Genomic DNA, 25,248 nt, shown 5'->3' with positions numbered 1-25,248 from the left:
GAGGTTGTGTGGTTGGGTGTGGTTGTGCGTGTGTGTGGTTGTGTGTGTGTGGCTGTGACTGCGTGTGTGGTTGTGTGTGTGTGTGTGGTTGTGGGTGTGGTTGTGTGTGTGTGTGGTTGTGGTTGTGTGTGTGGTTTTGTGTGTGTGGTTGTATGTGTGTGGCTGTGGCTGTGTTTATGTGTGTGGTTGTGTGGTTGGGTGTGGTTGTGCGTGTGTGTGGTTGTGTGTGTAGCTGTGTGTATGTGTGTGGTTGTGTGTGGTTGTGTGTGTGTGGTTGTGGTTGTGTGTGTGTGGTTGTGTGTGTGTGTGGTTGTGTGTGTGTGTGGTTGTGTGTGTGGGTGGTTGTGTGTGTGGATGTGTGTGTGGTTGTGTGTGTGGTTGTGTGTGTGTGTGGTTGTGTGTGTGTGGTTGTGTGTGTGTGTGTGGTTGTGTGTGTGGTTGCGGTTGTGTGTGTGTGGTTGCGTGTGTGTGGTTGTGTGTGTGAGTGTGGTGTGGTTGTGTTTGTGTTTGTGGTTGTGTCTGTGTGCTTGTGGTTGTGTGTGTGTAGTTGTGTGTGGTTGTGTGTGTCGTTGTGTGTGTGGTTGTGGCTGTGTGTGTGGTTGTGGTTGTGTGTGGTTGTGGTTATGTGTGGGGGGGTGTGTGTGTGTCGGTGTGTGTGTGGTTGTGTGTGGTTGTTGTGGTTGTGTGTGTTGTATTTGTAGTTGTGTGTGGTTGTCTGTGGTTGTGTGTGTGTGGTTGTGTGTGGTTGTGTGTGTGGTTGTGGTTGTGCATGGTTGTGTGTGGTTGTGTGTGTGTGGTTGTGTGTGGGTGTGGTGTGGCTGTGTTTGTGGTTGTGTTTGTGTGTGGTTGTGTTTGTGTGTGTGGTTGTGTGTGTGGTTGTGTATGTGTGTGTGCTTGTGTGTGTGGTTGTATTGGTGTGTGTGGTTGTGGGTTTTCTGTTTGTGGTTGTGTGTTTGGTTGTGTGTGGTTGTGTGTGTGGTTGTGTGTGTGTGGTTGTGTGTGTGTGGTTGTGTGTGTGGTAGTGTGTGTGGTTGTGTGTGTGTGTGGTTGTATGCGGTTGCGTGTGTGGGTGTGGTGTTGTTGTATTTGTTGTGTTTGTGGTTGTGTGTGTGGTTGTGTGTATGTAGTTGTGGTTTTGTGTGTGTGTGGTTGTGTGTGTGTGTGGTTGTGTAGTTGTGGTTGTGTGTGGTTGTGTGTGTGGGTGTGTGCATGTGGTTGTGTGTGTGGGTGGTTGTGTGTGTGTGCTTGTGTGTAGTTGTGTGTGTATGTGGTTATGTGTGTGTGGTTGTGTGTGTGTGTTTGTGTGTGGTTGTGTGTAGTTGTGTGTAGGTGGTTGTGTGTGTGTGGTTGTGTGTGTGTGGTTGTGTGTGTGGTTGTGTGTGTTTATGTGTATGTGGTTGTGTGTGTGGTTGTGTATGTGGTTGTGTGTGTGGTGGTTATGTGTGTGGTTGTATATGTGGTTATGTGTGTGTGTGGTTGTGTGTGTGGTTGTGTGTGTGTGGTGTGTGTGGTTGCATGTGTGGTTGTGTGTGTGGTTGTGTGTGTGGCTGTGGCTGTGTGTGTGGTTGTGTGTATGTGTGAGGTTGTGTGGTTGGGTGTGGTTGTGCGTGTGTGTGGTTGTGTGTGTGTGGCTGTGACTGTGTGTGTGGTTGTGTGTGTGTGTGTGGTTGTGGGTGTGGTTGTGTGTGTGTGTGGTTGTGTGTGTGGTTGTGGTTGTGTGTGTGGTTTTGTGTGTGTGGTTATGTGTGTGTGGTTGTGGCTGTGTTTATGTGTATGTGTGTGGTTGTGTGGTTGGGTGTGGTTGTGTGTGTGTGTGGTTGTGTGTGTGGCTGTGACTGTGTGTGTGGTTGTGTGTATGTGTGTGGTTGGGTGTGGTTGTGCGTGTGTGTGGTTGTGTGTGTGTGGTTGTGTGTGTGTGTGTGTGTGGTTGTGTGTGTGTGGTTGTGTGTGTGGTTGTGGTTGTGTGTGTGTGGTTGTGTGTGTGGTTGTGTGTGTGTGTGGTTGTGTGTGTGTGTGGCTGTGGCTGCGTGTGTGGTTGTGTGTATGTGTGTGGTTGTGTGTGTGTATGTGTGTGGTTGTGTGTGTGTGGTTGTGTGTGTGTGTGTGGTTGTGTGTGTATGGTGGTGTGTGTGGTTGTGTGTGTGGTTGTGCTTGTGGTTGTGTGTGTGGTTGTGGTTGTGTGTGTGGGTCACACTAATACTAAAAGCATCTCAAAATAAAGTAACACAAACCGAGTTTGTGGAAAGAGAAAGCACATTGTAAGTCAAACGGGCACAGTAAAGCATTAAAACAACAATATGTTCTTTGATGTTTGATGTTCTTTGAACGAGAACATCAAAGGGGCGCTGCTAAAGTGATCGCGGGTGAAAGTGATCTTGGGCACTTAATGATTATGATGAGGTTTGCCATTTGGCGCTTGGCTCCTAAGGACGCGCCCTTGCACATGCACTGTAGCTCTAGGCTGGCCAGGCTGGCCATGGTAGCATTTTTTTAGCCCTCACTAAATGTCTCACCAGATCAGCGCATGCGCTGGGTCAGGCGAGACATAAAAAATAAAAACACTTCCTGGACACTTCTCTGCTCCGGACCCCATCTTTCCTCGACTGAAGTGCAGGCACCAGCAAAACTCACCAGCCCAAACCAGGCACTGCTCACATGCTGTTAACCAGCACAAGAGCAGCGCCTTGATGGAGGGAGCGACCTCTCTCGCTTATCCCCAGCTCACTAGAGGCCTGCACTTGCTCTCCACCTAGCTAAGTTGAGAGGTTTAAAGCATGCGTGTCTGGTTGGCAATCACAAGACGGCCGTACAAAGAGACATGGATACTTTAAAGAGTGCACAGACAGCCCTCTGCCTATCACTCCTCCCTGCGGCCACTCAGCAGGCCCTACCCCGTCCAACACTCGTTTCAGGATGGGATGATGGAAAATGAAATGGTACTAAATTAACATTTTATTTTTTATCTCTGGGACTTTGGGGGGTATTTAATTGGGGTAATGCTCCTCAGCTCCAATGGCTCCTGTTCTCAAGGCAATTGCCTTAAGCTTCTATCCCTGCCATAGTTTTACTTCTCCCACTTCGTACCTACTTCCTTCTCTTTGTCTCTCTCACTGTGATTCTCCTCCTACCTCGGTAATGATCCAGCTGGCAGACTCCAGGGAACAATTACAGGTAAAAAAAGAATCTTGTTGCTGCTTTACAATGCTAGAAAATAAATTACATGGCGAGCTGGGAATATCTTGCCTTCCCTCTGTAAGTTGATTTGATTCAAAACTTCTCACGGGTTATGTTTTGAGCTTGGCTTCCTGAATAACATAATTTAGAATAACAAATGAGCACTTTATGTGGCAGGCAATGGGTCATGGACAGCAGACACTGTGCTTTGTATAGTGTAGGGCTGACGTTGTTGATAACAGCACGGCCTCTTTGCAAGTCCCCACCAACCCCCAGCCACTCAGAATAGTTAACGTTAGCACAGCATTTCCAGAGGACTGTTCTTTTTATTTTTTTATTTTTCTTTAGTTTCTTATAGCGTGAAATCCACCTGAGGGTATTATATGAGAACCAGCTACATTACTCATCCAAGGAAAGGTTCAGGGTATCTTGACTAGTAAATCTAGGCCAGCGAGCCAGCATGACAAACCCCAGCATACTAAAATAATCTGTTTAAAAGGTGCGACCAGGGTTCACTAGTGATGCCTGTCACATGCACCGCAGTTTGCCTTCCTGCCTTTGCTCCTTCCCTCGTTCCCAACTCGTCACAGGCTGGGGTGGAATCAGCAGATCCCATCTCAGCCTATGACAAGTCGGGAGGTGCCATACAGTCTCTGGCAACACAGGGCTCAAACCTAAGGTGTGCAGGCTGCCTTTTATCAGCGAGAGTGCCCCACAGCACAGAGGGTCCCCTACAGTCCTAGGAGGTGATATAGGCCAGGGCTGGAAAAAGGCAAGCAGGACTGGGATCCCAAACCAGCCCCGGCAATTATGTCTGACTGGTGCCTGGGGGGGGTGGACACTGCTGATGCGCTTTTGTTAGAAGGGACCGTGCTGCAAAACCAACCCCCACCCTTCTGGACCACCGGGGAAGCGCCCGGTGCCCGCTGCGGCCAGTCCGAACCTGCCTGCATGATTTGCGACATGGCACGTGTGCTGTACTACATGTGCCTGTCATATAGTTCCCTGACCCTGCTTGCCCCTGCCACAGAGTGGGGGTCAGAGTGACTGGTCATTTTTTGGTGAAACAAAACGGAAAGCAGAAACTATGGGAGGGGCGCAGCTCTAACGCTCATAAAATGTAACCACCCCTGGTGGTGATCAAGTCACATAGCGATTAAGAGGTATTTGTGACATGAACCTTGTAGTGTCTAGCCCCCAAGAACTCAGGCAGACACAGTGTGGTAGTATCAGGGACCTTCTTTATTTTATGTCCTCCTTCTTCAAATCCCAACAGCTCACTGCCCAGCTGCCCCTTCGTCCCACAACTCCTCCCTTTCCGCCCCCTCTCGTCCCTCACTTGGGCCGGTCCTAGTGCCTGACCAGTTTGGTCACTGGGCACCTTACATCAACATCATTACATCTCCCCCCTCTGTGAATAAAGAAAACAAAGCTATATACACCACAGCAAACAGCAAATCATTTTTCTTTAGAATTCTTCAATAAAGCGAGACGGTTTCGTGATCACACGTCTGGGGCGTGACGGGGGGTTGGGACTGTCGCGCTCAGTCTCATCGGCGATCTCCATCAATAACTGACTGTGAGTTGGCAGTGTCTCTGGGTCTCCCGGCTCCAGTTTCGGCTCGGTCAGTAGCTCTTTGACATTGGGTCCACACTTTTTGAAGTGCGTCACATTTCTAGTAAGTCTCTTTCCATCGGTCTCTGCAGTGATCATGGTCCCTTTTTGTTGTATCACTTTGAGTGGAACCTCATGATATCGGCAATGAGTCTTTCTGTGCTGCTCTTGTCGTGCCAGCACCCAGTCTCCCTCTTGGATTTGAGGTGTAGTAGCATGACGACGCTCATCGGCATAGTCCTTCATTCTTTCCTTCTTCATTTTGTCTCTAGCCGCGATCTCCTCATGATCAGAGTCGGGATACAGTTCGTGCGCTGCCATATTCATCATTGGTATTCTGGTGCGTACTGGGCGTCCTAGCATGAGAGTGGCAGGGCATTTGCCTGTGGTGGAATGAGGCGTATTTCGGTACGCTCGCAATACCTCGTCGAGTGCTGTCTGAATACTCTTTCCGGTGAGCTCTGCTTGTTGGATGGTCTTTTTGATCGTGGCCATGAAGCGTTCGATCATTCCGTTGGCCTGTGGCCATAGTGGTGTGATCTTGCGGTGTGTAAAGTTGAGGTGCTGAGCAAAATCAGCAAAGTTATGGCTGTTGAATGGAGGCCCATTGTCTGACTTCACTACTAGGGGAATGCCCCATGCGGCAAAGACCTCCTCTAAGATCGGTATGGCACTCGATGCTCTCGTGGATGTGCACAGGTGTGCGATGGGGAATCTGGAGTATTCGTCCATGATGACCAGGACGTATTGGCCCGATTTGATTGGCCCAAAGAAGTCAATGGCAATGTGTTGCCAGACACCTTCCGGTAGTGGAGACATTTGTAGTGGTGCAGGGGGATCCGGACGACTTACCAGTTGACATTGCGGACAGTCCTTCAGGGTCGTCTCCACCATCAGGTCTAGTGTTGGGAACCAGACTCTTTCACGGAGTGCTCTTTTTGTGGCTACTATGCCCCGGTGTCCCTCATGCGCAAGGTGGATGACCCCTTGTCTGAGTTGTCGTGGGATCACTATTCTGGTGTCTCGTAAGATGAGACCATTTGCTGCTATCGACAGTTCTTCGTGGACATGTCTGAATGCCGCCATCTCTTGGTTGTTTTGTCCATTGCTTGGCATGTGTCTCCAGCCGTTAGTTTGGATCAGCCGTTTTACCTCTTGCAGGGTGGCATCCGTTTGCGTCGCTTCACAGATGGCGTCTAGTGGAACAGCCGTAGGCCTCGCTTGGTTCACTACGAAGTGAATGTATTCATCTGCGATTGATTGTTCTAGTTTGTTGGATCTGATGGGGTGTCAGGACATGTAATCTGCAGGGTTTGCATCTTTTCCTGGCTTGTGAATTATGGTATAGGTGTACTCTTGGAGCCGTAGGCCCCATCGCTCTATTCTCGGCGGCATTTTTGCTCGCGGATTTCCAAGTATTGTGATCAAGGCTTGGTGGTCAGTTATCAGTGTGAAATGTTTTCCAAAGATGAAAATGTGGAAGTGTTCACACGCCCAGACAACAGCCAGGCTTTCCTTTTCTGGCTGTGAATATGCTCTCTCTGTGTCCGTCAGACTTCTGCTGGCATATACTACTAGGTGCCGTTGGTCTCCTTCTCTATCATATTGTGCAAGGATGGCTCCTAATCCTACAGGACTGGCATCTACTGTTATCTCCGTCTTCTTTTTTGGATTGAAGTACGCTGGGTTCTTCGCTGACTCTACAGTTCTCTTGATCTCTTGAAATGCCCCTTCACACTGAGTGGACCAGTGAAAGGGCTGTCCTTGTTTCGTGAGCATCCTTAGCGGGTAGCTTAGCGTGGCGTAGTCAGGTATATATCTGGAGCAGTAGCTGGCCATGCCTAGGAATGATCGTACATCGCCTACGTCCTCCGGGCTTGGTGTGTCGTTTAGCGCTGCTACCTTTTCTGGGTCTGGTGTCATGCCACTTCCAGAAAATAAGTGTCTGAAAAATTTTAGCGTTGGTTTGTGAAGTTCACACTTATCTTTGTTGAGTGTGAGGTTCGCGTCCATCAGTGCTTGACAGACCTGATCCAGTGCTTTGTTGTGCTCTTGAGTCGTTGCTCCATAGACGAGGATGTCATCGCTGTAGTTTAGGACCTGTGGGATGTGGTGTATTGTTCTCCTGATGGCCTCTTGGAATATCTCTGCTGCTGATGACACCCCGAAGCTTAGTATTTTATACCTGAATATTCCAAGGTGTGTCGAGAATGTTGTAATATATCTCGACTTTTCGTGCAGTTCTAGTTGGTGGTATCCTTTGTTGAGGTCCAGTTTTGAAAAGACCTTGGCTCCATTGAGGGAAGTGATCATGTCACTGATGTGGGAGCCTGGATGTCTCTCGCTCTCTATTGCTGTGTTGGGCGCCCTCATGTCTACACACAGACGGACTCGGTCAGTTTCTCCTTTCTTTGGGACCACGACGACCGGGGAAACCCATGGAGTTGGTCCATCTGTTCTCTCGATGATGTCGGCTTCCAGCAGGTCTTGGAGTTCCTTCTCCACGGCTTCTTGCAGGTGGAATGGGATTTTTCGGTGGTGTTGCGCCACCGGTGTGATTTGTTCATCTATATGTAATTTTATTTGGCAGTTCTTCATTTTTCCCAGACCTTGAAAGAGCTTGGGGAACTTCTGAATGAGTGCGGGTTTGTTCGTGACTCTGAATAAGATGTCCACCAATCCCAATCGCTCAGCAGTTGCTAGGCTCAGGAGGCATTCGGCTTCAGGCCCCTCGATGACATGGATATAGGCTGGTATTGTCCGATCTTCATATGACAGTTCAGTCTCAAACTTCCCAAGACATGTTAGTGGCTCCTTGGCCATCCACGTATACACTTGCACGTGGGCATCAACTAGTTTTGGCGGTGATTTCATGCGTTGGTATTCTGCTACTGGTAAGTAGTTTAGCGTTGCTCCACTATCTAGCACGAACTGGGTGGGGTGGGAGCCAATTTTGATGTCGAGACGCTGGTATTCTTTTAGCTGATCAAGGTCAGCTACACAGTAAAGGTGTTGTTTTCGCTCTCGGGGGATGGGCGATGGGGATCGAGATTCTCTTGATGACGATCGCCGAGATTGACATGTCCTGCAGGAGCGGCAGCTGGATTGTGACGACCCAGAGGATGAGTCTCGTCTATCCTGTACTGCTCTGATATGATGACGACTGTTGGAAGGTTGATGTCGTCGGTGTCTTCCCCCGTGGTCACTCTTCGGGACTGCCCCGCACATGCTTTCAAAATGGTTGTCTCTGCCACATTTCCGGCATTGTTATCCTAGCGCTGGGCATGCATCTGCATGCGGGAAGTCGTATCCGCATCGGTAGCATTTGAGTTGTCTGTCTGATCGTCCCTTCTGGTGACTTGTGTCCTTGTGTCCTTTGCTTGACTGGTGGTGATGTCTCTTGGATCTGGATGAACAAGCCTGTGGTGGAGACCGTCTGTGCTCTTGTCGAGACTGCGTCCTGAAGACTTGTTCCCGTCTCTCACTTTTCCCGGTTTCCATTTTTTTCGCGTGTTCGTCAGCTTGTTCATCTACTCTCGTCATCTCTACGATCTCTTCCAACGCATAGCTTCTCTTTAGTAGATTGCGTCTCAGTGGCTCGGAGAGACAACCTTCGATGACTCTGAGTCGCAGGGCGTCTTCAGTTGAGAATTTGTCAAAGTCGCAGTGTTTCGCTAATCGTCTCAGACGTGTTACGAACGCCCCCATTTGTTCACCTTTCTCTTGCGTGGCCAGGTTGAAAGTGTACCGCTCAAAGTCGATGTTCCTTTTGTGTAGGAACTTGCTGTCTAGTGCTTCACGTACTTTAGTGTAGGAATTAGAGGATTCTTCTGGCAGATCTTTTATGAGTCGTCCACCTTCTCTGCCAATCAGGTTCTTAAGAAAAAGCAGTCTCTCTCCGAGGTCTGACACTTTGGATGCTTCCATGAAATCCTCAAAATCTTCTATCCATTCTTGCCATCGCGGGCCCATGGTCCCGCCGGATTCAAGAACAAGGGGATCTGGGCGGCGCAGGAGAGATGCTCTCATTATGCTTTCGGGCGCTGATTCAGGCATTGTGCGCTTGTGGTTCCTGCGGCTTTTGCCGTCTTAATTCACTCTTTCTTTGTTGTTTAGTGGCACTCGCCAGTGCTTGTTTGTTGTCTTGGTTGCACTCACCAGAGCTTGTTTGTTGTCTTGTTGCACTCACCAGTGCTTGTTTGTTGTTTTAGTGGCACTCGCCAGTGCTTGTTTGGTATCTGTTGCACTCACCAGTGCTTGTTTGTTCTTTGGTGGCACTTACCAGTGCTTGTTTGTTAGTTGCCAATGCTTGTTTGTTGCTTGTCAGTGTTTGTTTGCTGTTTCAGGCTCTTTGCCTGACTTCAAAATGGCCGCCGATGATCCCTCGCAGGGGATTGCTCAATATTGCCTGACTTCAAAAAGGCCGCCGGGAATCTCGTTTTCAGCGAGATTTCAGTCGTTTCTGCTCGTTTCTTCGACCGGAGCCACACATTCACTCGGCGCTTCGATTCTTCACTCACCACTTGTCGTTTCCAGCCGCGATCCACCGCCAGAGTCACTGCTGCAGGTGAGGTTTGTTTTCTTAGTCTTTTACCGCCGGAGTGGGCTCCCGGTTGGTCCTTTTGGGTGATTTGCTTGAGCCTCAAACGTGGGGCGAGCTTTGCTTCTTTTGCTGCCGGGTGGGCTCCGGTGGGCACTTTCACGGCGCGCTCGATAACGCGCTTCAGCCGCCGAGGTGGGCACTCGGTAGGCGCTTTGTTGGCGCTCTTCCGCCGCCGAGGTGGGCACTCGGTAGGCGCTTTTATTATTCAATCAATCAATCAATCAATCATAACACTTGTATAGCGCACTACTCACCCGGATGGGTCTCAAGGCGCTTGGGGGAAAGGGTCCGCTACTGCTCGAACAGCCAGGTCTTGAGTTGTCTCCTAAAGGCGAGGTGGTCCTGGGTCAGCCGAAGGTGGATGGGGAGGGAGTTCCATGTCTTGGCCGCCAGGTAGGAGAAGGATCTTCCTCCGGCGGTGGCTCTTCGGATGCGTGGAACGGCGGCGAGGGCGAGGTTGGTAGACCGTAGCTGGCGGGTGGGCGTGTAGAAGGATAGGCGGTCTTTGAGGTACTTGGGGCCCAGGTCGTGGAGAGACTTGTGTGCGTGGGTGAGGAGCCGGAACGTGATCCTCTTGTTGACGGGGAGCCAGTGCAGGTCTCTCAGGTGGCCGGAGATGTGGCTGCGTCGGGGGATGTCCAGGATGAGTCGGGCGGAGGCGTTCTGGATGCGTTGGAGTCTTTTTTGTAGCTTGGCTGTGGTTCCGGCGTAGAGGGTGTTTCCGTAGTCGAGTCGGCTAGTGACGAGTGCTTGGGTGACCGTCTTCCTGGTTTCGGTCGGGATCCATCGGAAGATCTTGCGAAGCATGCGCAGGGTGTGAAAGCACAATGAGGAGACTGAGTCGACTTGTCTGGTCATCGAGAGTGAGGAATCCAGGATGAAGCCCAGGTTGCGTGCGTGGTCTGTTGGCTTGGGAGTGGTGCCCATGGCGGGGGGCCACCAGGAGTCGTCCCAGGCGGAGGGCGATGGTCCCAGGATGAGGACTTCCGTCTTGTCTGAGTTCAGTTTCAGGCGGCTGTTCTTCATCCAGTCTGCGACATCTTTCATCCCTTCGTGCAGGTTGGCTCTGGCGGTGTCGGGGTCTCTGGTGAGGGAGAGGATCATCTGGGTGTAGTCGGCGTAGGAGATGATGTTGAGGTTGTGTTGGTGTGCGATGGCTGCAAGAGGTCTCATGTAGACGTTGAAGAGGGTGGGGCTGAGTGATGATCCGTGCGGTACGCCGCACATGACTTCGGTAGCCTCGGAGCGAAACGGGGGGAGGCGGACTCTCTGTGTTCTTCCAGCGAGGAAGGAGATGATCCACTCCAGTGCCTTCTCTTGGATGCCGATGTTGCTGAGGCGCTGAACTAGTGTGCGGTGGCAGACAGTGTCGAACGCTGCAGAGAGGTCCAGGAGGATGAGTGCCGCTGTTTCCCCGTTGTCGAGCAGGGCTCGGATGCCATCTGTGGCTGCGATGAGGGCGGTCTCGGTGCTGTGGTTGGCTCTGAAACCGGACTGTGAGAGGTCGAGGGATCCGTTCGTCTCGAGGAAGGCGGCAAGCTGTCTGTTGACGATCTTCTCGATGACTTTGGCAGGAAAAGGAAGGAGCGAGATGGGGCGGAAGTTCTTGAGGTCGGTGGGGTCCGCTGTTGGTTTTTTCAGGAGGGCGCTGAGCTCGGCATGCTTCCAGCTCTCCGGGAAGGTGGCGGTGTTGAAGGAGATGTTGATGATGTTCCGGAGTTGGGGTGCGATGGTGGAGTCGGCCTTGTTGAAGACGTGGTGGGGGCAGGGGTCGGTTGGAGATCCGGAGTGGATGGTGTTCATCGTGCGGGCTGTGTCTTCGGTGTTGACCATGGTCCAGGTGCGGAGGGTGGCGGTGGGGGGCGTTGGTTCGACGGTTGGGTGCGTGGATGGTGCGCCGAAATGTTGTGGATGTCGGCGATCATGCGATGGAAGAACGAGGCACAGGAGTCGCAGAGATCTTGTGACGGAGTGATGTCCTTGTGGCCGGTGCTGGGGTTGGAGAACTCCTTGACGATGGTGAAGAGTTCCTTGCTGTCGTGGGCGTTGTTGTCCAGTCATTCCTTCAGGGATTTCTTCTTGGTGGTGCGGATGAGCTGGTGGTGCTTGCGGGTGGCGTGTTTGAGGGCGGTCATGTTGTCTGTGGTCTGGTCGAGGAGCCAGGCTTTCTCGAGGGTGCAGCAGGTCTTCTTGGAGTCCTTGAGTTCATCGGTGAACCAGGATGCCTTCTTGCTTCTGGGTCTGCTGGGAGGGTTCTTCAATGGCGCGAGGTCATCGGCGCAGGCGGTCAGCCACTGTGTGAAGTTGCGTCTGCTTCGTTGGGGTCCGTTGTGCTGGCGGGTGGGTTCTGGCTGAGGGAGGTGGTGAGCTGCTCAGCGGTGATCTTGCTCCAGCTTCTGTGGGGAGCCTGTAGCGGGTGGTGGTGGGTCGTGGATCTTCTGAAGCTGAAGTGGACGCAGCTGTGGTCGGTCCAGTGGAGTCCGGTGGAGTGGCTGAAGGTGATGTGCTTGCTGGATGAGAAGACGGGATCAAGCGTGTGGCCGGCGTAGTGGGTGGGGGCGTTGACCAGTTTCTTGAGTCCGAGGTTGGCGAGGTTGTCCACCAGGGCGGCGGTGTTGCGGTCCTTGTTGTACTCCAGGTGGAAGTTGAGGTCCCCTAGGAGGATGTAGTCGGCGGAGGGGAGGGCGTGCGGGCTGATGAAGTCTGCGATGTCTTCGCTGAATTGTGTGCGTGGTCCCGGGGGTCTGTAGACGAGGGTGCCTCTGAGGGTCGTCTTTGGGTCGGTGTGAATCTGGAAGTGGAGGTGCTTGGCGGCGGCGAGGGTGTCGTCGGAGTCGGTCGTGATGCGGATGGTGTTCCTGTGGACGAGGGCGATGCCTCCTCCGGTCTGGTTTACGCGGTCCCTCCTGATGACCTTGTACCCGTCCGGGATGGCGATGGCGATGTCAGGCGCTGAGGAGGCGTTCATCCATGTTTCAGTGAGGAAGGCGACGTCTGGTGCTGTTGCGTCGAGGAGGTTCCAGAGTTCCACGGCGTGTCTGTGGACGGAGCAGGTGTTGAGCAGGATGCACTTGAGGTGGTTGCTGCTGGTGCTTGGCTTGGCGGGTGTGGTGCAGGTTCGGAGGGAGGTGAACTTGCAGGCCTTGCAGGTGAAGGGTCCGTGGGTGCGTCTCGGGGTGGCTCGGCAGCAGGCGGTGTTCCGACCGGCATTGAGTGCGTTGAGGGCGGCGGCATCGTAGGTCTGTCGGGTCGTCTTGCATCGGCGAGGGCCAGGGGTCCTGGCGCTGGGCGCAGGCCAGGCGCGGACGGGCGCGGACGGGCGCAGACGGGCTTGCCTTTGGTGCGGCTTTGGCGCACAATCGGCGCGCCCGCTGCGCGTCAACGCTGCGCGTGTGTGGGGGCGTCATAAGAAGGAATCCGGGAGGGCGGGTCAGCAGGGTGGCGAGAGCGGCGAATGGGCTGGCGGGGGGCGGGGCCGCAGGGAGGCAGCGGCGGGAAAGAACCAGGCAAGCGGGCGGCTCAGCGGCGGCTGGGTCGCTCGAGGCAGGCAGGCAGAGCAGGAGGCAGGCAGCGGCAGCAGCGGTGACGCGTGGGGGGTGACCTTGCCTGGAGCAGGCTCAGCGCCGCCGAGGTGGGCACTCGGTAGGCGCTTTTATTATTGCTCTTCCGCCGCCGAGGTGAGCACTCGGTAGGCGCTTTTATTATTGCTCTTCCGCCGCCGAGGTGGGCACTCGGTAGGCGCTTTCTCGCAGCGCGCTCGAGCCTCCAGACATGGGGCGAGCTCCGGACCAGTCGGTCGCCGGTTGCTGCTGTGGCTGTCCACACGCTCAGGGTTTCCTTTACCCTCGTCGCCAGTTGTAGTGTCTAGCCCCCAAGAACTCAGGCAGACACAGTGTGGTAGTATCAGGGACCTTCTTTATTTTATGTCCTCCTTCTTCAAATCCCAACAGCTCACTGCCCAGCTACCCCTTCATCCCACAACTCCTCCCTTTCCGCCCGCCCTCGTCCCTCACTTGGGCCGGTCCTAGTGCCTGACCAGTTTGGTCACTGGGCACCTTACATCAACGTCATTACAAACCTGAACAGCAGGCTTTACAATAACATTGGCCCCTTGTTTCGAATCAGTGGCCACTGCTAGTCTCCCTAAATTTGGATATAGGAACAAGGGAGCAGAATCTCTATGCTCAACTCACTGTAAAGCTGACATAGGCTTATCCTGAATGAGGTAAACCTAGACAAGATTGGAGCAAATGGTTAGCTAGGATCATCACTTAAACCACGGGGAAAGCCCACATTACCTCCTCGTCCTGTCACCCCATCCCATTCCTTAACGGTGAGCAGCTAGTCTGCTCTACAGAAACCTATTACATAGCCGAGCTTTTGCACTTCCAACATGGCGTCACCATCATGTGACAATAAAGGGGGAAGTGCGTCAGAGAAACTTCCTGTTTTTTTTTTCTGCATTTGCAGTTTGCCTTCGTGCCTTGCTGAGCTGTGGGTAAGTGTTCCCTTTTTTTCTCTTTTGTATTGTGGCAGCTTGCTTCAGCGGCCGCCTTTGTTTTTTCTGTTTTGTGCCCTCCTGTGCTGCCAGCTGTGCCGGTTTGGTTCGCTGTTAGCTCTAGCGGCCGCTTCTGCCGGGTACGCTCACCTGATGGGGAGTTTGCTCACGGCCTGCTTCAGCGGCCGTTCTCCTGTTTGCGGGACCCGCGGCGCCCTGCTTTAGCAGGCGGGAGTTGCGGTGGTGTCTTTTTGCATCACATGTGGTCCTTTGTAGTCCCGCTTCTGCGGAATGGTTCCTTGGGGAAAATTCTGGCAGCCGGCTGCTCTTTTAAAGCGTGGCCCCTTTTCGTGGTCCCGTGGGAGCTCGGGTCCTCAGGGCTTCGTTTGCTTAAGATGGGGTCCTCTGTGAGTGCCTGTTTTGGTGTTTCTTGGACGTTGCTGGTTCCAGTCATGGACTCAGGTGCCTCTTCCTCCGCTGCTCCACTTGATGCCCTGCACCTGTTGATTAATGAGGCGGTGGCTGCTGCTTTCCAGGCCAGGGACTCTGCTGCATAGGTTCTGATGAGAATGAGGGTGTCTATGGGCGCTTTGTTCAGGGTGCTGAGCTCTCTGACTAGTTCGCCCATGTGTGGGACAGTTTGGGTTTCAGTCCTCCAGTGTCGGATGCCCTGGAGGATGATTTCTATACGCAGTATCACCAGCCAGCTCCTGACTCCTTCCCCTTGCATGGTGCTGTGCGCAAGGACCTGGATCACAAGTGGAAGGTAGTGGATAAATCCGCCTTCCCTTGCTTCTTGTCTAAGCGTTATCCTTTGGAGGGTTTTGCGGCTGAATTTCCGCAGGCTGTCAAGGTCGACAATTTGATGGCTGGTCTTTCCTCTCAAGGTTTGGTTCTGTTGGATGAAGCCCTTCCTGTGGACGCTGTGGTTGAAGGAGCGGTGAAGCGTTCCTTTGCTGCTTCCAATTTTTCTGTCCGTGCGACTGCCTATTCAAATTACATGGTCCAGTCCCTCCTCAAAGATTTTCAGGCCCTGTCCCTTCTGTTGCAGGATGGTGAGGATGCCACCCCGCTTTTGTCTCTGATGGAGTTGCAGGTGCGATACTTATCGGATATTTGCTTTGACAATTTCAGTGCCACTGAGGCTGCTTCTGATGCTTCGATTACTGCACGACGTAATATCTGGATGCGTTCCTGGAAGGCTGAGTCTTCCCAGAAATCGGTCCTCCTTAAGTTGCCCTTTGGGGGTTCCAAAGTGTTCGGCCCTCAGCTTGAGGAGATGGTCAAACAATCGGCTGAGAACTGCAAGCTTGTGGCTCCGGTCTGCCCTCCTTCTCGATGGCGTGATTTTGGCTACCGTCGCACTTTTGGGCCTTCTGCTCGGGGGCTTTCGCAGCCCTTTCGTGGCAGGGGTTGTGGCCGGGGGGCCCCTGGAGATGCCAAAGCCCGGGCCCCTGCCTCTGTTGCTGCCACCACTTCTTCCTCTTCCCTGCCTTTGCCGGTTGGTACTCGCCTTCAGTCTTTCCTGCCCCAGTGGTTGTCGGTTCCAGATGCCTGGGCGGTTCAGACCATATTGGAGGGTTGTCGGATAGAATTTTCCTCTCCTCCGCCTCCGGTCTTCCTTGTGACTCTCGTGCCCCGTCTTCCTCTGCGCATGGAGGCGTTGTTGGCGGGTGTGCTACTTCTGTTGGAGAAGAAGGCTATCATTGACGTTCCTCCTCTGGAGAGGGGCGAGGGTTGTTATTCGATCCTCTTTTTGGTCTCCAAGAAAGATACTTCAGATCTGCGTCCTGTTTTGGATCTGAAACGGGTCAATTGCTTCGTTCTCCATCGTCCATTCAAGATGGTGACTCTGCATTCCATCCTGCCTCTGGTGCTTCCAGATGGCTTCCTAGCGTCCCTGGATATGATGGATGTATATCTACACGTCCCGGTCCATCCGGAGGATCAGAAATATCTCCAGTTTGCTGTGGGTTCCCGTCACTACCAGTTCCGGATGCTCCCCTTCGGCCTTTCATCGGCGCCCAGGGTTTTCTCAAAGCTCTTGGCCCCTCTGGTGGGTATTCTTCATTGCAGAGGGCTGCAGGTTTTTCCCTATCTTGATGACTGTTTGATTCTTTCTCCTTCTTTTTCTCAGGCTCTGTCGGATGTGGACCAGGTGTGTCATCTCCTGGGTTCCTTTGGGTTCCTCATCAACCACCGGAAGTCCTCCATGATGCCCTCCCAGTCCCTGTAGTTCCTTGGGGCTCTCTTCTGCAAGGATCTAGGCATTGTGTTCCTCTCCCTGGAGCACCAGTTGAGTTTGATGTGTCACCTTTCTTGGCTTCTGTCCCAGTCCCAGGTGTCCGCCCGTCTCTGGTTGAGGAGTCAAGGGAAGATGGCGTCCACTTTGCATCTCCTTCCTTGGGCCAGGCTGCATTTGTATCCCCTCTTGCATCATGTCCTGTCGCACTGGGATCCTGCCTCCCTGGACTACGAGGCCCTGATACCGGTCTCTCCGGGGATTCGGGTGGATCTCCAATGGTGGTTGTCCCCTCATTCTCTTTCCCGGGGATTCGATCTTCTTCCGCCTCAGGCTGTGGTTGTGTTGTCCACGGATGCCAGTGCCATTGGTTGGGGTGCTGTGATGGGTGCCTCCAAGGCTCAGGGTTGGTGGTCCCGTTTTAAGTCTCTGCAGTCCTTGAACTGGAAGGAGTTGAGGGCAGTTTGGTTGGCTCTTTAGAGGTTCGCTCCTTTCCTTCGAGGTCATGCAGTCTCGGTGCAGACCGACAACCAGGTTGTTCGGGCTTATGTCAATCGACAAGGGGGCATGTGTCGGTCTCTGTTTCTCCTCTCCAGGAAGATTGGGCTTTGGGCTGAGCAGAATCTCTTGTCTCTGCCGGCGGTCTACCTTCCGGGGAAGGAGAATGGGCCTGCGGACTCTTTGAGCAGGGTGTTCCCCTCCTCGGTGACTCTGTGTCTGTCCCCGATCTGTTCGATCTAATTGTCCCCAGGTTCCGCCGTCCTTGGCTGGATCTTTTTTTCCTCGGAGGATACTGCCCTTCTTCCTCGGTTTTGCAGCCTCGTTCCCTCCCAGTTGGCGTGGGCGACCAATTTTCTCATTTCCATGGTCGCTGGGGCTTCTGGTTGCCTTCCCTCCATTTGCTTTAATTCCGCGGGTCCTCCGGAAGATTCGGTTGGACCGGGCAGAGCTACTCCTGGTTGTACCGGAGTGGTCTCGTCAGTCTTGGTTCCCCCTGATGCTGACCTACTCTGTATGCCCCCATTGAAGGTTTCCCCTTTGTGCCTCCCCTCTGCGGGCTCCTCTTCTCGGGATAGCCTCCCTGCGCCTGGGGGTTTGGCACTTGAGAGGTCGAGTTTGTTGGGTCAGGATTGCTCGGTTGAGGTTGCCCGGTGCCTCCAGTTGTTACGACGCCTTTCCACCTTGAAGTCCTGTGGCCGTCATTGGAAGAATTTCTCCTCCTGGTGTCTTGGGAAGGGTCTCTCTTCTTCCTCCTGTGAGGCTGTGAGGGTGTTGGACTTCTTGTGGGATGGTTTCGTCTTGGGGCTCGCTATTTCTTCCCTGCGTGCGAAGTGGGCTGCCATTCTTGCTTTTGGGGGTTCCTCTGTGTCCTCTGTCTCTCCGTTGGTGGCTCGCCTTTCACTGAGTTTTTTGCTTCAGCGTCCTGTTTCTCACTCTCCTGTGCCAGCTTGGGATCTTCCCTTGGTTCTCCAGGCCTTGACGGGTCCCCCTTTCAAGCCTTTGGTCTACGTGGACCTTAAGTTCCTTTCTGCTAAGGTTCTTTTCCTGGTGGCCATTACTTCTCGCCGGCGGGCTGGTGAGATTGGGGCTTTGATGGCTTCGCCCCACTTTTTGCGTTTTTGCGCTGATAAGGTCATTCTCCGTCCCGTCCCAGTCAGTTTTTTCTGCCTAAGGTCTTGTCGTCTTTCCACTGTCAGGAGGATATTGTTCTCCCTGTATTTTTTCCAGATCCTGCCTCTCCTGAGGAGGTGGTCCTCCATTCTTTGGATATACTGAGGGCTCTCCGCATCTACTTGGAGCGGACCTCTGGTTTCCGTAAGGTTGATTCCTTGTTTGTCACCTATGGCCTCTCTGGGCGGGGTCTTCGTCCTTCCTTGTCCACCTTGACTCGTTGGGTCAAGGGTTCTGTGGTTTCCGCCTATGATTCTGCCCACTGTCCTCTCCCCTCTTCTGTTCAGGGTAGGTAACTCCTTGAGAGACATTTGTAATGTTGCCACATGGGCTGCTCCCAATACGTTTGTTTCACATTATCGTCTTCAGTTGAGGATGGCGGCCTCTGCTGCTTTTGGCGCTCATGTCCTGTCTGCGGTACATGGTTTATGATTTTTACTGTGTTCTGTTGATTAAATGGACCTGTTTTCTCACACTTTCTGGTCTGTTTTTTCTTACAATCACTGTGTGCTTGGGTACGGGCTCACTGTTAAGGAATGAGAGGTGGAGACAGGACGAGGAGGTAATGCCCGGTTACTCAAAGGTAATATTCATTACTCCTGGTCTCCCCGTCCCATTCATGAGCCCTTCCCTCCCTCCCTCCATTTGGTTTTGGGGTGATTGTTTTGTTTCTGGGCTTTTTTCGTTTCTGGGTTTTTTCTTTGGTATTCTCAGGAAGTTTCCTATGACGCACTTCATCCTTTATTGTCACATGATGGTGGCGCCATGTTGGGGGAAGTGCAAACCCCGGCTAGGTAATAGGTGTCTATAGAGCAAACTAGCTGCTCACTGCTCACTGTTAAGGAATGGGACGGGGAGACCAGGACTCGGAGTAATGAATATTACCGGTGAGTAACCGGGCATTAGCTGTCCTCCTCAGAGGCTCTTTACTAAGCACCAATCGTCTTCAAACTGGTTCATATCCAAACCTTTCTGCAAAGCGGCCTTTCGTGGAAGGACATCCGCAGATATGAAAAGATTTCCTCTGCAGCTTCATGAAGTTGATTTATTTAAATATTCCAATCATCGTGAATTTCTCAAGGTTTTTGAAAATGTAAAATTAGTGTGGGAGAATACTCCCACATAATGCAGATTTGTATAGAAAAGTCCAGAAAATAAATTTTTTGATTGAAATCCATACACGATGTCTACAAGAGATGCCAAAATATGCTCCAAGTCAGACCTAGTTTATTGGAAGTGTCTGTAATTTGACTATGACAGATGCTAAGTCCGGCATATTTTGTGGTCTTTCCTGCCATAGCCTACAATTTTGATTGTGTATGCTCTGTTTCCTCATATGACCCTCTCTGTTGCTCTCTCACTCTTCCTTCATTCTTTTTTGTTTGTTTTTGTGTATCTAGTGGGATGTACACCTCCAGCTGGATGGTTAATGTCCATTTTCGTCAAAAACAAGGTTGGTGGAGGGTCTAAGGGGAAGATTATTTAAAGACCAAAGGACAGACAAACCCCTTATTCACAGTATAACAATACAAAAGGACTGTCACTGGTCTGTACAACTAATACGGACAAAGAAAAATGTGGCGGACTCTGTGTCTACCTGTAAAGTGTGTACAACAAAAAGGAAATGAATCCCATCAGCCCACCCATATGGCAGAGCTTCATCATCTGGGATAGAACCAAAGATGGTCCGGTTAGGAAGCCACACACCTGTTGGAATCATGTGCTTCTCCAAACCCAAGGAACCACCAGTGATGTATCATACCAAAAGTCAAATCAGTTTGGAATGGTGTGGGATGTTAAATTGCGGTGAGAAAAAATGTGTGCAAAAAGAATCAAAAAGTGAGATGTAAAATTGGCTACCATGATTTAAGGAAAACTTTATTAGGGAAAATCATGGTGTCAAAATTAAAATGAGTGTGAGACAGTTTGACACAATAACTGTCTATTAAGGATGGTATTTGGTCAACATGTTTCAGCCATTGTAAGAAAGTTAAGCCTACCAGGCTTTCGTCAGGACCTCTTGAACACTACTGCTATTAAGCTTGACCTAAGCTTAGTGAAAAAAGCAAAAATTAACACAAATTAATGATACAAAACATCCTACCGTACATTGGATTTTCCAGACGGGGGATGTCTGTTTCATAAAGTATTTAGGATTCTTTCCCAAAAATGCTTGGGAGAAAGCCTCAACTCATCCTGGCCACTGCTCAGGTTTGGAGGCCCCGCTCTGTCCGTCGGTACCCCTGGACTAATCCTGAGCCGAGGGGAAGGCTCAGGATTAGTCCAGGCTTAACTTTCTTACAATGGCTGAAACATGTTGACCAAATACCATCCTTAATAGACAGTTATTGTGTCAAACTGTCTCACACTCATTTTAATTTTGACACCATGATTTTCCCTAATAAAGTTTTCCTTAAATCATGGTAGCCAATTTTACATCTCACTTTTTGATTCTTTTTGCACACATTTTTTCTCACTGCAATTTAACATACCACACCATTCCAAACTGATTTCACTTTTGGTATGATCCATCACTGGTGGTTCCTTGGGTTTGGAGAAGCACATAATTCCAACAGGTGTGTGGCTCCCTAACCGGATCATCTTTGGTTCTATCCCAGATGATGAAGCTCTGCCATATGGGTGGGCTGATGGGATTCATTTCCTTTTTGTTGTACACACTTTACAGGTAGACACAGAGTCCGTCACATTTTTCTTCGCCCGTATTAGTTGTACAGACCAGTGACAGTCCTTTTGTATTGTTATAATGTCCATTTTCCCAAGCCCGAGTGGTAGACTGATTGTGAAACTGGTATCCTGACTTTTTTTGATCATAGCGACAGGCTAATCTAGCGGGCATGCAGAGGCCTAGGCCTGTCTCTGATAATGTAAAGTCCAGAAAATGTACTGTGACCTGGAGGGGAGCACCGAGCATTTCCTCATACATAGAATAGGACACTAACTTTCATGCAGGGGGTTATGCAGGGATCAGAAAATAACTTGTAATCAGGCTGCTTGAGCAGGTTAGATGCCAGGCATTACAGATGCTAGGGAGCTCTTGGAGGGCACCGACGTGTGTAGTACCTCAAGAACCCAAAGAGGATTTCAACTCTGTATTGTGTTGCTCTAATTGTGCTGTGTAGAGTTGTGCGATGATTAAAATACTTTTTTTATTCAAAAGATAAGCCCTGGGCTGGACAATATCTTACTGTGTTGGTTGACTGTCGAGTTCTGAGCTCTTCCCCCCAAATACCTCATTGAGACACATTTGGCTGTTCACCTCGTCACTGTGGAAGTGAGGTGCAGAAAGAAGTTACTTAACCCAGTTTCAGCACCATAGTAGGATAGACCCCAGTACACCAGTGGTAAAAGACTTGGAGCCCAGTATCCCTGTCTACACAGTGGCCCCGCAACCAGGGCCTGAAACTTACCATTTCCAGTCCTGTTTCCAATCTATTATTCTCTCTTGCTTTTAGTTTTAGACAGGTGGATCCTTCCTAAATTCTGCCTTTCCTTTGGACTCTCGCCTATTACCACTCACCATGTCTCACTCTTTCTTTCTTCCGTTTTACATTTCTTCCTATTTTACTCTTCCGTTTTTTTATGTCCATATACACTCCTTTCTTCTCATGCTGTGCCTTTCACTCTCTATCAGCCTCATTCCACTTTGTGCATTTCTTGAATCTGCTTATCCAGCTTCCACCATTTGATCGTCCCTCAGGGGTGTTTATCGGTTGCCGGCGTCAGCGGTTATCATTATCCTCCATACCTCTGTAATTAAATCCTGGCAGGCAGAACAGGATCATTTCTCTGCTCCTTGATGTCCCAGGGGTGAGCCTGGAGAAGGCCTGTCCACAGCAGCCTGTGAGGAATCTCTGCCATTTATTTAATTTGCGTTTAAAACAAGAGCAGAGCTAAAACCTTTCCTCCCACCCCCTCAATAAAAAAAACCTCTTGCATTGCCCCTTTATCTATTTCATGGTTTCATAGCTCATCAGGATACATGGTAATCAAATGTAGACTAAATCAAAGGCATGGATTCCTAATGTGCTGCATGCGAACCGAGTTATATGTGGTGGAAATATAAGTAACATAGCCTCACGTTTATCTGTAAAGTGCATGTTCACACAGAAGGGTATCTTGGCGCTGTATAACAGATGTTTAGTGTTACCCAAAGGTACTCATTTCATCAACCTCAGAAGGATGAAAGGCTAAGTAAGCCCGCCAGAATGTGAACCTGTGACCATGAGGTCAAACACATGCCCTTATAGTGGACGAATGAATCCACTAAGCCACCACACCCAGCTTGTTATGTACAGCAATGTATAACTGAGGTGCACTGTTTTGGTATTATTCACTTCGTCAATTAATGTTATGGTTAAGCATGCATAGGAATGTGCCACCTTCCTCAGGAGCTAACATTCTAGCACTACAGTTCTTTATGTGCGCATCTCATGCCAACCAGAGTCAGACGGGGACAAAAAAACTCTTATTCGAAGAGGACAGCTTCTACCTTGTGCCTTCTACCCTTTACCAGTTGGACTTTGCTGGTATAAAAAGCAGGGGTTCAGGAACTGGTTGTGAATTTCCTCACATGGCAAGAATTCTGGCTTAACATGGCTATCACATCAAGTGAGAGAGGGAGGCTTTCACCCTACTGTACGTCCTTCATATTATACACCCAACACAAAGAATACAGAAATATACACCCTACACTTATTGAGAATGTAAGTGGGTCAAGTTGGGCCCACTTTCAAAATAATGAATGCAAAGGCATACTTCAATATTGGCCCATCTATCCCTTCTTGATAAGATAGTACCATCCACGCGGTCTCACCTTGCTGTGAGGGAGCTCAGAAATAGGAGTACTGGATATATGTAGGATATATATAACAGGTAAAACTACCTCAGTGTAAATCACGAGGATTTTCCTGCAGGGTTAAAATAATTAATCATGGATGAAATCGAGATTGGTGCCTCATTAATCCTTGCACTAACCTGTTTCGGTTCCAATATGTGCCTCAAAAATATATACTAAAGTATAGATTATTAACAAATGTCCAAGTGGCGGTAAAACGTATTCTCCACTTTTCTACTGCATTTACAAAGGACTCAGCAGGGATAGTAAGAATAAATTTTTGCCCTGATGAAGGCCTTAGAAACAGAGATTCCTAGACTACAATTGTTCACTTCATCACTTGGTTCCTAATTACCTTTCCATTTGTAGTGTGCTCAAAGTTGCATTAAACTGCCATAGTCCTTAAAAACACAATATATTGGTCAATGGACTCTCCTTCATAGTGGCCTCTAGAATAGAACTTTTAGTGTTCAAAAACAGTACTTATTTTTTCCATATCTTTCCTGCATTTGTTTAAAACCAATTTAGTATACATCTGCATTTCCTGGATTCTCCATAATGGGTAGCTTCTTGAAATCCTTAAGAACCACAGCACTTAAACAGTGTTTCAGTAATGACAACTGTCTTTGGGGTGTGCACTTCCCGTCCTCCAAAACTTCCACTTGTTCCTGGAATGGGTCCAACAGCATTTCCATTCAAACGGTGGTTCTCCAGGCTCAGCCAAGGATGGTGTTGGTGCCTGAATGTCTGACGTGACAATGATAGTCACACAAAAATGGTACTGAAGGATACTACATAAACGATTCTTACAACAAAATTCAGTCAAGGCGAAGAATTGAAAAATAAATATGACAACAAATTGGTTATTATATATTCAAATTCTTCAGTTTACCACCATAAAGAGATTTCCATTCCAAATATTAACTCTGCTTCAAAGTTCCAAAGTTCAGATACATATCTGTGCTTTATTCCAATTATGAGGTTTCCAATGGCGCAAAATGGCCAGCTCCTTTGTTGTGCGTTCTTTCAATAGAAAATAGGGCCTTCTTCTTAGTTCATTCCATGATTCCCACCCTGCTCTGTTGTGCATGTGTTTCTGGAGACAATAGTTTGTGACATTGCATCAACACTCACAGCAGCCATTGATGGAATTCAGGGTGTGCTCCCCATCTAGAGGATACCACACTTTAACAAAATCTGCTTCAATTTGAATTAACATCGAAACTAAACACTAAGCTATTGGTTGGGGTATGGTAGTCTCGTTGTGTAATAGTAATAAAGCTATTGGGCATGTATTGCTCCTTAAAATCACGGTAGCCCGTAACTCCTGCTTGTCGCGATCATGTGCAATATTCCATTAAAAAACACCGAGATTAGTCAATGTGTTTACTCAAATAAGTAGGTAAGTAAAGTAGCAGAGTAATTAATACAGCACCTCATCTTCAACTGTTAGCACCAACCAGTCTCTCTTTCGTCATCAGCATGCACATATGGTCCATATTAAACTCCACTATTTCATCCACTACCTCATCCATATCTTAGTGCACAAGAGCAATCTACAATAATATACCACACCGTACCAGGGTCAGAGGGTCACTTAGAAAAAGAGAGTGCTTGTGATACAAAACTCCACACCTCTCTCCTGAGGGACATTATTTTTGACACATACAAACCTCCACATCCACATTTCTCTTATTTTCCAAAGCCTCTTTCAGGATATTTAGCATTCATGATCATAAAAAGTGCATAATAAGCTCATAACTTAGAAAAGTACGGCTATCCTAAATGTGGCTAATCATCAAGTCACTATCTATGGACTTTTGCATTAGCAAAACACAGCTGTCCTTTTTAACGATGCAACTCCTGACAAATCCACTACTAAGCTTCGGTAACAGCTCGCATTCAAGAACACTTGGCTCTCTAACTAACAGTTGTATTGTTGATCCTAAGGTACCATTCCCTTCACTAAGCCTTGAGGTTCTCACTAATCATTCCCTGTAATTGAAACCAGCTCCAAGGTGACTTAATGAAGCTGCTTGGGGGCATCTCCACGCATGCACATTAATCTCTATTGATGCAATCAAGAAATGACGCAAAGTCATTAACAATATTGATCACGTGATAATTAGATTGAGACTCACGCATTCTCCTGTATCACCTCCTCCCCGGCTGCCGCTATCTTTTTGTAGCAGTAGATCATCTCGGCTATCAGCCATATGGTGAGGACCACGATCAAGACATACATCATGATCTCCGACACAATGGAGGCTGTGTCTCTGTTTGCTGCAAAACAACAAATGACACTCATCACAGTAGGCATGGACAAAGACCTGGGCAGACTGCATCTTTCCACTGACATTACAAACCTACAAGTATTCATGCAAACAATGAACATCAGCTAAAAACAAGTGGCTACTCTCATTGGTTCACAGAAGATGTGCCGGATAGCAACAAATGGGCATTCCATGCACCAAGAGTGGGTTAACCGTGTGCTTCACTGACAGAAATGGAAGAAGCTTTTTCCTTAAGGAAGGTGATTGTTGACCAGTTATTGCCCATACATTGCCTTGGAGCAATGGATGAAATTGTC

At 49.9% G+C, this 25,248-nt stretch overlaps 1 protein-coding gene across 1 annotated transcript in view; it reads right to left on the bottom strand.

The window, feature by feature from the left end:
- Window positions 1–25,248, bottom strand: part of SCN1B (sodium voltage-gated channel beta subunit 1) — a 465,938-nt gene that overhangs the window by 65,398 nt on the left and 375,292 nt on the right. The window contains exon 4 of the mRNA XM_078655363.1: window positions 24,800–24,941. Within this exon, the coding sequence (XP_078511489.1) occupies window positions 24,800–24,941 (142 nt within the window). The remainder of the gene's footprint in view (window positions 1–24,799; window positions 24,942–25,248) is intronic.

The sequence above is a fragment of the Lissotriton helveticus genome, chromosome 7 (assembly GCF_964261635.1).
Source record: "Lissotriton helveticus chromosome 7, aLisHel1.1, whole genome shotgun sequence".
Lineage (NCBI taxonomy): Eukaryota > Metazoa > Chordata > Amphibia > Caudata > Salamandridae > Lissotriton > Lissotriton helveticus.
The sequence above is the reverse complement of the archived record's forward strand: the minus strand, read 5'-3'. Positions and strand labels throughout refer to the sequence as shown.